The sequence below is a fragment of the Bufo gargarizans genome, chromosome 5, assembly GCF_014858855.1.
Source record: "Bufo gargarizans isolate SCDJY-AF-19 chromosome 5, ASM1485885v1, whole genome shotgun sequence".
Taxonomy (NCBI): Eukaryota; Metazoa; Chordata; class Amphibia; order Anura; family Bufonidae; genus Bufo; species Bufo gargarizans.
The window spans coordinates 302,611,805-302,626,254 of NC_058084.1; the positions used below are offsets into that span (position 1 = coordinate 302,611,805).

General features: G+C 42.0%; 1 protein-coding gene across 1 annotated transcript in view; it reads right to left on the minus strand.

Annotated features, from left to right (window-relative positions):
• Positions 1–14,450, minus strand: part of DROSHA (drosha ribonuclease III) — a 305,757-nt gene that overhangs the window by 233,960 nt on the left and 57,347 nt on the right. Inside the window, exons 10-12 of the mRNA XM_044293205.1 lie at positions 13,222–13,293; positions 8,941–9,022; positions 4,129–4,203 (exon numbers count right to left, since the gene is read on the minus strand). Coding sequence (XP_044149140.1) covers positions 4,129–4,203; positions 8,941–9,022; positions 13,222–13,293 — 229 coding nt within the window. The remainder of the gene's footprint in view (positions 1–4,128; positions 4,204–8,940; positions 9,023–13,221; positions 13,294–14,450) is intronic.

Here is a 14,450-nt window from a genome sequence, read left to right on the forward strand (position 1 = left end):
TGTCTGCAGATGAGGAGCTGGCTTATTTATTATAAAGGTCATGTCTCAATGCCTAATTAAAGGGTCAAACATTGACTTACAGGACAGCTCCCTTACATCTGGTGGCATCAGAGGTAGAGCTTGCTAAGAGCTCATTTGCATACCTTCTTGATTTAACAACTGCATGTTAAATGGAGAAATTGAGAAAGCTACTGGCTCCAGAGCTGTGTGCAGGAGGATGTGTGGCAGCAAAAAGGAGTCCCCTGAGGCTCTATACTACAGAGCAGCAAGGACTCAATACACCATGTTATGGCGCTCTATCCTGTACCTGCTTCTACAAGTGGTTATTGGTATGGATGTTTGACATTTTCAGCCAATGGCAAGACAAAAGATATTTTGTTCCACCAATGAGCTTTCAATTAAATAGTTTTCACCAGGTGTCACTGAATAATCTATAACAAGTTTAAATGAATTATTGCAAAGAGCAATACTGAATAAAATGTGTGCATAGCTGCGCCTGCCTAATGAACATTCACAAGTCTGTTCCGTTTTTTTTTGCATCTGTATGCGGAACCATCCACTTTAACGGGGTGGCAAAAAAAACATAAACGACTCCATGTGTATTCCATGTCTGTATGTCCACATGTCTGTTCCACAAAACGCATTACGGACAAGGATAGAACCGTTCTATTATGGGCAAGCTGCTCCATTCTGCAATATGTGGAATGCACACAGCAGGTATCCGTATTTTGCGGATCAGCAATTTGTGGAACGCAAAACAACTGTCATTTGAATGAGCCCTAATGTGGACGGCCACCTTAAGACTCCGTTTTTGCATCCAGTTTCCTAACTACAGTAATTTTTTTTTTACAAATAGGAGAAGGGGCTTTCATTTTAATCTTCCCATAGTTCTCCTAAGACCAGTGGTGGTGAACCGTTTAGAGGCCAAGTGCCCAAACTGCGACCCTACAACCCACTTATTTATCGCAAAGTGGCAATACAGCAATTTAACCTGAATATAGTATATCTTCCATGTAATTTATCACTTAGCTATAATAGCCTGCCTACATTCAGTGCGATGCCTGTGCTGTTCATAGCGCGTCCTGCTCTGATAAATGGCAGGAAAAGTCTAAAGCACACCATAGACGTTTTCTAAGATGCGGGTGCCCACAGAGAGGGCTCCGATTGCCGCCCCTGGCACCCATGCCATAGGTAAGCCACCCCTCTGCTAGACAGTTTCAAGAATTCTTGCTTTCTGAGATGGAGTCTATGAGAAAACCAATCCAATGACTGCATGTTCTAGTTCCCTATGGGAACTATAAAATAAATAAAGAAAATAAAAATGTTTAAAATGTAACAAATATAAAAATGTAAATTATTATTATTTTTTTCATTTTGGGAAAGGGTTCCCAAAATGAAAAAATAAATAAATACACATCATAGGTATCCTGCTGTGCAAAAATGCAAAAAAGTGCAAATAAAATATTAAAATATATTTCATCCAATACGGAAAACAACGAAAGGGGATAAAAAAAAAAAAGAGTCAAAAATGGCAATTTGTAGTTTTTCAGTCGCAATCGCAATAAAAAAAAAAATATATACATATGTTGTATTGCCCGATTCGTACTGAACTGGAGAATGAAAGTAACGGTTCAGTTTTATGGTACAAAACCAAACCCCAAAAAAACTGTTGTGGAATTGTGATTTTTTAATTTTTTTTCTATTTCTCCCCATTGAGAATTTTTTCCAGCTCCCCACTACATTGTATGCAACCGTAAATAGTGCCATTAGAAAGGGCATCTTGTCCCACAAAAAACAAGCCACCATACAGCTATATGAACAGAAAAATACAAAAGTTATGGCTTTGAGAGGGCTGGGAGTAAAAAACGAAAACAATAACTGAAAAATCGCCGTTCATGAAGGGCTTAATATTGATGACCTATCCTCAGGTTAGGTCATCAATATCAAATTGTCAGCATTCCGGCACCCCCGTCAGTCAGCCGTTTGAAAAAGTTGTGACGCTTGTGCAAGCGCTGAAGTCTTCCATGTCGTCTCCTTTGTAGCGGCGGCGGCGCAGTTTAATTACAACTTCTCCATCTCATTCAGGCGAATGGGACAGTTACAACTACACTGCACTAGTGATGAGCAAATCTGGATCGTCCTGCTTTGGACAAACCAGATTCATTCATCTGCATCACTCATATTCAAAACTACCCCTATCTCCGTCTATGCATTAAAATGTATGTGATGAACTAGTGATGCAAAAGAACGAATCAGGTTTGTCCAAAGTAGGACAAATCAGATCCGCCCATCAATTACACTGCACCATCACTACACTGGAGAAAGCATGTGGGTAAACTTTGAAGAGTGCCACAACCCCTTAAGACAGCGGGGTGCCGGAGTCAGACCCCTACCGATCTGGTATTGATTCCTATGCTGAGGAAAGGTCATCACTATTACACCACTGCGCAACCTCTAAGATTCCCATAGAAGTGAGATCGGCCAACAATCGTGTGTTGATAGGGGCGGCTTTACTGTGCATGGGGAAGGAGTGGCGAGGAGTCCTCTTGCACACGGCCGTATGGCTTTTTCAGTGTTTTGCTGTCCATTTTTCCTGGATCAGTTTTTCCATATGGCATATACAGTAATTACATGGAAAAAATTGGGCTGGGCATAACATTTTCAACAGATGGTGCAGCAAAAACGGAACGGATACGGAAGACATACAGAGTACATTCCGTAAGTGTTCCTTTTTTTTTTTTTTAGGGAGCTGCTGACCTCCGCAGGTAGTGTGTGTGGTCACGTTCCATCCTTTTCCTGCATGGATTCAACTGGATGCCGACAAGACCACACGTTTGGACTATTAGGACGAACTGGCTGTACATTTACGCTGAGGTTCTGTTTTTGGTCTTTTGTATTAAATATCTATATTATAAAAATGACTGGCTTGTTCTTTCAGTCGGACGTCTATAGGCAACCAAACGCCTGAACAGTTGGACGTGAAATTTGGCACAGAGGATGTCTGGGAAGGTTTTCATAAAGGTCTCAGTTTCCTAGGACGTACCGTTCTTGAGATATTTCCAAAAAAATGCAAATATGGCACCATCACATATTAGCCATAAAAGCTTGACGGTCCTACACATATCCTAACTGCCATACACACATGGCCCTTATTAGCCAATAGCAGCTTGCAGGTCCTTTAGTCTTTGCCCCATGACATAGTCAGTTTTACACCAGTATTGGAACAAATCCAATAGAGACACAAGCAGACCAACACGTCATACTCGGGCATTCCGTCATAGAATTGCGTTATGGTCCGTGGTAATGGAATCCATAACGCAATTCGCCTTTTACCAATAAACGAATCGCAGACGAATTTCAAAATATGAAATGCGCTCATGTCTAATAGTAACCCGTTCATTGATTCTGTTATGAAGTGTACTACAGAGCAGTGAAAGATCCTTGATTGCACAGTTTGCTAATCAGCTAGCTGTACAATGTCGTGCTGGACTACTAATGACAAGTTGCTTATCTCCTTCATCCTTATACATCACAGCTCTATTCTGATCAGCTTTAGAAAAGTGTTTACAGCAGTTATTCAAGAAATGAACTGCTGCTCTAAGCTTTAAAGACTATGGACACCTCTGGAAACAGTTTTTATTTTTAATTATTTAGATGTATTTGGGGATAAAAACTGTTTTTGCAATAGGTTTTTATTTAAAAAAAAATCGGCTTGTTTTTAAAGTACATAGCAGCTGCAGAATTCCATTCCATGATAAATCCATCAGAACGGCTTGGTCCCCATTTCAACCGTGTTCATGAGAGGTCAAAGAAGGGGTGGAGGCAGAGTCATCAGACAAGACCTTTGATGGATTTATCACAGAATGGCTTTCTGCAGCCTGCTCTGTACCGAGAAGCATAGAAGCTGAAGCAAGGCAAATGATGCTTAATTACTAACAAAAACCTATTACAAAAATATTCTGTAGCTGAAAATACATCTAAAAATCAATCAATGGCTCAACCTGGAATTACTTAAAACGTCTTGGATAGATGTATGGATTGATTTGTGGAAAACCACTCTAAATCAAGAAAAAGTATTGGGCTGTTTGTATTCCATACATATGTTAAACAGATTATGTTAAGGCTTACCTGGCAGAAATCTTACAAAGCGAGGCATAAAATGAAACTGTGGGCATTTGGAGCTAGTTTCTTCAACAGGAGGACCTAGGTAATAGAATATAAAATATGAAAATCAATTATCTGTTTCGTAGGAAAAGCAAAGGCGACGTGTTTTATATCAAGGCAACACTGGATGGGTTCACACAGTAAAGCTGGATATAAAATCAAAATTGTAACAAGAAACATAATGACATTGTTGAGTCAAATCTGTTTCATATTAGAAGGGGCAGATGCTTAGGCGACTAAGAGATCATCCAAGTAATGGTCAGGCACGAAAGGAAAAATACAGAATTAAAACCGTTTTTGTGTCTTCATCCCTACCCTCGTAGAACAGGCAACAATGAGTACTACAATCACAAAAAAAATTACTTAAATGGGTATTCCCATCGTGGACCTAGAGATATGCCCCCCGATGTCTGAGTGACCTGCACCTATAGTATGCAGCCATTTTATGCAGTCCCGTAGAAATGAATGAAGGGCAGCCGGGCATGTGTGGTGCACCTTCCAGCACCATGCGTGATGCACTCTCCAGCACTCTGCGGGTTCCATTCCAAAAACAGGTGCGGAACTGGCTTCTATCAGATACTGGGTGCATATCCTAGCAATATGCCCCCAATGTCCAAGATGAAAAGACCCCTTTTAGTAAATCTATCTATCGAGCTGTTTACAAGCTGCTTGTGAATAAAATAAGAGGTGTACGAGTGTGAGATAAACGTAGCCTAGTGAATCATACCATGTTTAACAGTTCTTGGTGCCCATGGAACCAAAAAATACCTTGGCGTAACCAAAATTATATAGGCTGCATATACAGGTTCTAAGCCTTTCTGCCATTAAAAGTAGTAGCATAGACACGTCCAGAGTTCCAGCCAAGTTAGGAGAAAAGGTATCCTGAGCAGCACCATGAAATGATGTTTTAGTGTCTCCATATTCTGAGCCATAGTTTTTTTATTTACTATTTAGGCGATTGTCTTAGGTAGGGGCTCATTTTTTGCAGGATGAGGTGACCGTTAGATTGCTACTATTTTGGTGGGCATATGTCTTTTTGATCGCTTGCTGTTGTACTTTTTGTGATGTAAGGTGACAAAAAATGGTTTATTTAGCAGTTTTTCTTTTTTTACGGTGTTCATCTGAGGGGTTAGGTCATGTGATATGTTTATAGAGCCGGTCGATACGGACACGGCGATACCCAATATGTCAATTTATTTGGGGAAAATTACGTTTTTGTATATTTTTACTTGAAACTTAATTTTTGGGGGGGAAAACTTTATTTTTCAAACTTTTTTTTCACTTTATTTTTTCAACTTTTTTTTCACTTATTTTTTGTCCCCTGTGAAGGCCGCAACATGTAAAAGCAGCAAACTGCAGGTCTGAATTGACCGCCGACACGGGTGGGTGGTCGCATGATTACCAGTATGGACAACATTATTGCTTCTGGGGCACAGTGGGGCATTATTACTATTGGTTGCACTGTTAACACTAAATGCACTCTGGCAAATAATTATTTGTATATGTGGGAGCTCTTTTACTGTGGAGGGCATCTTGGCACAGTATCAGCTTAGCATAAGTATTTTTGGGGGACATTATGTTTACACGATTAGTTTCACGGGCACTATTTTCTGGGCACAGTTTTTTTAGGGCACTGTGTGTCAATAATTATTGAAGGGAGCACTGTCTGTGTAGTACTAGTATTTTCAGTGTGACTGTTTTGTGGTGCTATATATAGTATGTTGCCTGCCACAGCTGTCCTACTCTAAAGAATCTCCAGACGCTTGTGTCAGGACGTTCTGTGCACGGCTCAAAGTGAGCGCCGCCTACCCCATAATGCCGGTGCTGCCGCCTCCTCCTTTTTATCCAGTAACAACAGGGAGGTGGTGGCAACTTCTTAGAGAGTGAGCTCTAATATACATTCACAGGCACAGTACTGGTTTAAACTCTTCTTGTAGTGATGTAGACTATGCTGTTATAACCTGGGTATCTCCTGTGTATTATATATGTACAGCTGGTATAATTATATATGAACAGATGGTATAAGTTATAACTCTTCTTTTATATAGTGATATAGAAGATGCTGGTATAACCTGGGCATCTGCTGTAAGGAGAGTAACTGTTTAAAGGGATTCTGTCATCTTGTTTTACCTTATAGAGCTGCGGACATATACGGCTAGATCGCCGCTAGCATGTCTGCAATATACCTGTCCCATAAAGCTGTGTCCTTTTATTATAATTTTTATTTTATTTTTTATAGATATGTAAATGAGCCTGGTAAGGTGCCCAAGTGCTGTACTAACCTTCTTTGAGCCCAGCCACCCCCACCCTGTAAAGGAGCCCAGCACCGCCCGAGTCCTCCGAATCTCCTCCTTTCTTTACAGTTAGATTGCCGTAATATCGCGATGCGCGAGCTCGCGCATGCTCAGCTACTTCCCTGAGGCTGATGCCAGCACAGGGAAGGAACACTATACCAGCACTGAGCACGCGCATCGCGAGACTATGGCAATCTAACTATGAAGAAAGGAGGAGATTCAGAGGACACAGGCGGTGCTGGGCTCCTTCACAGGGTGGGGGTGGCTGGGCTCCAAGAAGGTTAGTACAGCCACTTGGGCACTTTACCAGGCTCATTTACATATCTATAACATTTTTTAAACACAATAAAAAGGACACAGCTTTATGGGACAGGTATATAGCGGACATACTAGCGGCGATCTAGCCGTGCATGTACGCGGCTCTATAACCGAAAACGAGGTGACAGAATCCTTTTAATCTCATCTTACTTAGTACACTAAATTAGATGTTTGATTTTCATATCACCCCCTTTGACTGCAATCCTCACCAGGTCCTCTTGCCAGGCTGCTGCGTTCTAGCTAGAAGAAGTCAGAGAGCAGCGCGGCAAGTACGACGAAGGGCACGCCAGATTTGAGCAGCGCAGACTGCAGGTACCATGAACCAAATACATTTTTTTTTTTTCTCTACGTTTTACTTTTGTGCAATAAAAACCTTTTCTTTTTTAAAGAAAATCTTTTTGCATCGCTGCATCCCCAGACCCATAACGTTTTTATTTTTCTCTTTCTATGAAGTTGATTGAGGGCTTAATTTTTGAGGGACGACTTGTAGTCTTCATTGGTGTAATTTTGGCATAAATAACACTGAGCGCTTCTTATTAAGTTTTTCCGTTGGCGGCTAAAAGTAAAATTATTAATTCTAGGCTTTTTTTTTTTTTTAAACGCATACGTCAAACTGAGGCATAAAACGTGATGTGAACACACCCTTACACCGGGCCGCCATCAAAAGGCGGTGGCCCAGCCTGAGGCCCCTTACTGACTACTGTAACAAAAGAGTATGGGTGGTCACTAAGGGGTTAATCAAATAAGTGCTTAGATGTTTGGCAGTCTGAAAACAGGGGTAACATGGCCGACATCATAAGGTCTTGTCAGGACGATGAGAATAAAAAAAATAAAAAAAAATAAAAAGATTGGAGCGCTTCTTTAAGGCTGGCACAAAAAACAAAATACTCTCAGCACTCCAATACCAAACGACCTGGATTACTGCATACAAATTTTGTTTGCAAGCCAATTCCAGCTGCTGGTGTGGTCTCTTCGCAATACTCAGCAATATAAAATCTTCCGTGGCTACTAGGAGTGTGAAACCATGCCATATTTCGCTGTCATACATTAGAGAGGACCTGTTACTACACTCAACATCAGTGATTTAATACTTGCATCACTCATGAAACAGTAATTCTGGAGCATCTATCCTTTCCAGTTCTTCTTTTATTCCTCCTAGAAATGTAAGAAAACTTTACCGCTGGGCGTTACCATTGCCCTTGTCTGACACTGGCAGCACGGTTTATGGACACCTTCCTTCTTAACTGCTAACTTACAGTTGTCGACTTATAAAAAAAATTGCTAGGAGGAATAACCTAGGAACCACACAATGCAATTAGAAGAGAAGTTGTCTCAGAATCTTTAAACGGGTATTCCCATCACATACAATGGTGGCATATCGCTAGGATATGCCCCCATTGTCTGATAGGCGCGTGTCCCACCCACCCCAAAGAGACCGGAGCAGGGAGAACTGTGGCTGGTTTCCCGGGGTCCGTCCACCACCAAGCGCTGCGCCTATACAAGTGACTACATGGGTGGCCCCCTGCTCCTTTCGGCAGCCCCATGGAAACTAATGGAGGATGGCTGCACATGTGCAGTGCGCCCTCCAATCATTTACCCGCTCCGTTCTTGTTGTAGGTCCGGGTTCCAGAGACCCATTGTATGTGATGGTAAAACCCCTTTAAGTCAAGACAAACACAAGTATTTACTAAAACGGACATGTCAGGAGTGGTGACAGGCCATCCTAAAAAAGATAGCACTTACCTACAAAAGAAAACAGAATATGTAAATTCCACACTCACTGTAGCGAGAACGTGTCATATATGGTATAATGCAACCATGAAAGGTAATTCAAAAGTTCTACCTAACAGTGATGAAAAAAAAGCTCCCTAGCACATGTCAGAGTCTTGGAGGAGGAAAAAAATCCTTGGGGAAATTAAACCAGATAAGAGAAAGAAATGACAACAAGTAGGTTATAAGTGGCTACAGAAGTATGAATGCATTATGTTTGTGGTTTGAATTGTGACACTAGATAAAATACACAGAAGTAATAAGAGAAAAGTTTTACTGCATGCCATAATACTGAGGAATAAAACACAGGCATGACACGTAGGCTACTAAATGGTTCAGTGCATTTAAGGCCCACAGGGTAAAGCATTTTAGAAACCAAGTAAAACAGACGTACCAATAAGATTCCAGTCATGAAGCTCTAATATGTCCCTGAACAGATAGGAGGAAAACACTTCCAGTCCCTTCACACAGAAATGCTGAGGAAAACAGACAACACATTAGTATCCATATTACCATTAGCCCCACAGAGGGGCTGCAATACACAGCAGGCAGGTGAGTAGACACACAGGGCCATTACAGTATATGTCAAGATATCATTCTGTTATACTGAAGATGTCATGATATGATGAGGAGAATTCCTTACTTTACTGCCTGACTCTAGCTGTGGTCAATAAAGACTTCATAGAGCGCCCCCTGCAGGGCAGTTATAGTTTAAAGGGGTATTCCGGTTACATGAAGTCATCTGCTAACTACAGGATAGGGTAGGGATAACTATTAGATCAGTGGGGGTTATACCGCTGGGACCCCCACAGATCTCGAGAATAAGGACTGTACCCTGTGGAGCCCCCAAAATGAACAGAGCAACCTGCCGAGCATGTCTGCTGCCACTCCATTAACTTATACGGGAGTTAGAGAAACTGCTTAGCTCCGTTTCTAAAACTCCAATAGAAATGAACAGAGCTGCTGTGTTACACGAGGTCCCTGTTCTTATGATCGGTGGGGGCCCCAGTTATCACTTAACTTCACATAACTGAATTATCCCTTTAATGAGGTCTGTGTAATTTGGTAACATTTTAACTACTGTGCAGGCAAAGCTAACAGTTTATTAGCAGTGGTGATGCTCGTGCTTCATTACTGCCTGAGAGGTAATAAAAAACAAATGCCGGCGTGCAACTAGAAGAGCCAAAGAGAGGACAGGGCAATTTAACGCGGCTAGAATGTAAATGTACGTATTATATTAATAGTATGGCAAATGTATTGTCCACGCTTGATTAATATTTAAATATTGTAGGTTCAAAATTCTAACAATCTGGCTGCCTGCAGCCACCACTAGAGGGAGCTTAGATGCTTACTGCATACAGAAATCCATTGAACTCCATAAAAAAAAACACTCCTCCTAAAGGAGAAACTGGAAGGCAGACATTTAGGTTCAAATGTGTGTCAATGCAGGGATTTGCACATCTTTAGCAGAAAATCAGAGCTCTGGCCACAACAAATATATACTGAGAAATTAAGCACACAATTTTGAACCCTAAACTTGGCATGGTGCTAGAAGGAGGAGCTGCACTAAGTTCCACAGGCAAATTAGATCAGTGATGAGCTACACTGATGGATTTTGAGATCATGTGTGAACCATAGGCTACGTAACCCTTAGACTAGATTCACACAGTACAATTTATGGTGCAGTTCCTATGTCAGAAGCCCTGGAGGTATTCTTTACTGGTGCTTTCTAGTATCCATGACTGGATGTCCCTCCTAGAACTGTATGGGCCATGCCTTCACTACTAGAGCCTATTGAGCAGGTCAATGGATGTGGCCTTTGTTCTAGTAAGGAATTTTATGGCAGAACTCACTAGTGCTCCAGGACTACAGCTTTTACCAACGTGACCTGCTCACAAGCACCGGAAGACCACTTAGACTGGAAACCCCTTAAGGATCTGCTACTTCCCTCAGAATTTATTTAAAGTGGACCTGTCACCTCTCATGTCTGTTTTAGTAACTACTTACATTTCCTATGTAACAATTCTGGAGCATCTATTCTTATGACTCTGTTGTGCCATTCCTTCATTATTCCTTCTAGAAGTTATGAATGAATTGCCAGAAGCTTGCAGTAAAGGTAGATATGGGTATTACCAGGTCGAGGGGTGTCTCCACACAGTGTGACAGGAGCAGCCCTAATTGGACAGAGTCAGACACTGGTAACACCCAGCAGTACCTTTATTGCAGACTGCTGCCAATTTGTAAACTTCTAGCAGGAATAATACAGGAATGGCACAACAGAGCCATAACAATATAGGCCCCAGAATCACATGGGGAATGTAAGTAATTTCTAAAACCGACATGTCTGGAGAGGTGACAGGTCCTCTTAAAGGGGTTTTACAGGATTTTAATATAGGATAGGTCATCTATATCAGATCGCTGGGGGTCCGACAATATAAAAAAAAAAATCCGAAGAACCCCTTTAAGCTGACGGGTGCACATCATCATCCCTATTTGCTTATGCATGCATTAACATTGGGTGGGTGCTGGTGAGCTGCACTTCCCTTGGCATGCTGCAATTCATAGAAGCTGGCACAGGACCCCGTCATGGAGGCTTCCTGCAGTGATCAGTATTCTGGAGGTTGCATTTTTCCCCCCATCCGTACTGTAGCGAAAATAATTTCTGCAACCTCAGAAGTGTAACCAGTAATTTGGGAAGCAGATGGGCCCTCGCTATACAGCTGCATGTCACGGAAAGCCCTTGCAGCCGGGCCTGGTGAATGATGGCTGGCAGATTAGCATTAGTTAGGAGGGATCATGGCTTTCCTATGTCTATAGATCATTGTGAAGCTAAACAAACCGCTTTCTTCTTTCCTTTAAACTCCCACCATGCAAATTACATCCCGCTCAATACACCTCTGCTATGTTCAGCGCAACAGAGATGCATTGTTAAGCATCCGAACGCACATAGGCAGCCAAGCGCGACAATAAGACGACGCTAAGACTAGCAAGTTCCCCGCTGTATTTTATTGCTAGTTTGCCAACATTACGACAGATTCAATAGCAGACAATGAATCATTTTGAAGTCTGCATTCATCTTATTTAGAAGTGTCATTCCAGACCTTTTAAATATTAGAGAAAACAAAATAGCGCCGCATAAAAAGCGCTGAGGAGGCGGCGATGCCTGGACAATGGCAGAATATGGGGAGAAAATTAGATTCTGCTAATATAATAACGTCTGCTTCATTAGACTTTAATTATACTCTGCACGCAGCGCCGTAGTTGTCCGTGTCTATTTGAGAAAGCGAGAGATTGTCATCTCCCCTAAAGCTACGATAAAAGCAATAAACAGTGGCAGAGTGTAATGGGCGTTCCCTTCTCTCGTGAGCACGGAATAGATTAACAACTAGGGGAAGAATGGATCTACAGATTAGCAGCGCTGGCACATACCTCTATGGAGAGGGCTGGCAGGTGAAATAAACGCAGGGCCATGCTAACACCGATGCCCTCCAGTCCATTATAGGCAGCTATTATTGCTAGTTCTGAATGGCCATTTCTCCACACGCTATTACCTGGAGGCAGCATTACCCTTAATGGCGAGAAAACAGCCCTGCAGGGTATTGCGCACAAAGCAATATGGCTGCTACGTCTTTGATATGGATCGCAGGAGCGTGAAAGCCGGAACAGAGACGTATAACCAGTCTCTAAAAAAACGTGACTTTCTTCATATACAGAACATCGTTTATATGGCAGTAAAATAATAAATTCGACTTGATTGCTGAATGTCACCTTTTTATTGTATTTACATGACACAGACTAGCTAATTTGCTATTGACTTGCTTGCTGCAGCTGGAAAAGGTGCTGATCTAATAAAATGCATATGTGTGTCCTGCCCGTGAACTGCTGCGATGTCGGAGCCGAGGTGGAGAAGTGACCCTCTAATTTACCTGCTGCCTGCGCATCCCACTGGGTTTTAGCCAAGTCAACACTACTAAGCTGAAAGGACATCAAAGGAAGGAGCTATAATGAAGGCGGTGGGAGCTACTTTCACGCTAGCGTTAATGTTTTTCGGTATTGAGATCAGTCATGGGGTCTTAATACCGGGAAAAAAAAAAAAACACTTCCGTTTTGTCCCCATTTATTGGTCAATCGGGACAAAACGTAACTGTACAGAACAGAATGCTGCAAAATGCATTCTGCTCCGTTCTCATACCGGAGAGAAAACCGCACATGTTGTAGTTTGCTTTCCGTCCTAGGATGCGGAGCAAGACGGATCCGTCATGACCCTTAATGCAATTCAATGGGGACGGATCCGTTTAACTTTGACACAATCTGACAATCAGTCTCCCATTGACTTTCAATGGAGTTCATGACGGATCCGTCATGGCAATGTTAAAGATAATACAACCGGATCCGTTCGTATCGAATGCAGACGGTTGTATTATCAGTAACAAAAGCGTTTTATTTTTACTGGACCCTGCCGGATCCAGTAAAAACGCTAGTTGGAAAGTAGCCCAATTCTGCTGCTTATTACGAAATCCATTCCTGCGGCGTCAGTGCTCAAGTATCAGGGGGAACAGTAATAAAATGTGTATACAGAAAATTGCCCAAGTCCATGTTTAATCCATTAAATGTCATCTAGGCCGACAACACATTTTATTTGCTGGGATCTGGCAATAAAGGGGTTATTCCTTACCTCGGGCATCATTTCCTCAATGAAATGAATTGTGTAGTCAATGTTAAACCGGATTACTTTGCACAGGGGAATCTGCAAGAACAACAAGAACAGCAATCATTTTTAAGGGATAACTGAAGACTGCAGCATCTCGGAGCGCACTTAGCTCCAAACGAAGGCAGTGTATAAAACAAAGAGGAGGAACAAGTACTATGGAGTGAGAAATGGACTCATCCTCTGCAAGGTTCAGCAGCTTCCGCATAGAAGAGCTGCATCGCCATCTAGTGTCCACAGGGCCGCAGCCATATCCCAGAGTAAATGGCATACAGCACAGTAAGATCATGGAACACCAGCAAATAAAGCCACTCCAGTGTTGAGTGATCTAGGCGACCAATTTAGGTTGTAAAGCATGGATGTCAAACTCATGGCCCTCCAGATGTTGCAAAACTACAACTCCCATCATTCCCTGATAGCTGTAGTAGGCCCAGGCATGATGGGAGTTGTAGTTTTGCAACAGCTGGAGGGCCACGAGTTTGACATCCCTGTTGTAAAGGATACAAAAAAATAAAAAGTTTTTCACATTCCTTTCCTGAGCAAGTGTCTAAAGAGCCCTTCTACAAGACTTTGCATACGGTATAATGTCGCCTGGCCAGCTGTAAGTACAGAGTGTATGTTGCTCCCCATAGGTCACCAGACCTGCTAACTAGATCAGAAAATGCTCCAGCCAATGCTTTTGATTAAGCAAAACCATGTACAGGAACTATGCCGAATATCAGTTTACACACCCTTTCTGCAAATGGTAGCTAAAGGGCTTTTCCAGGCTTTTAATATTAATGACCTGTCCTCAGGATAGGTCATCAATTTAAGATTGGCAGCGGTTCGGCACCCCCGCCAATCAGCTGTAAGAAGAGAAGGCACGTGGTGTCTCCTGTCTCTCTTCCGCCCATCTGATATTGATTACCTATCCTGCGTCAAGTGAGGATGTATGTTTTTTTTGCCTCTAACATTTAAAAAGTGTTGGTGCTAGTTAAAGGGGGTTATCCCATGAATAATGTAAAAAATGAAAATCAGACATCATTATGGTACATGACAATCTCTTTCTAATGGTACTTTTACACTAAAATGAAGACTTGCATTTTTCTCCATAGGAATGAATTTTACACACCGGTAAAAATGTGAAAAAAGATACAAGACTGATCCGTCTGTCCGCATGACAAACAGAGAGACGGATCAGTTCTCGCAATGCATTT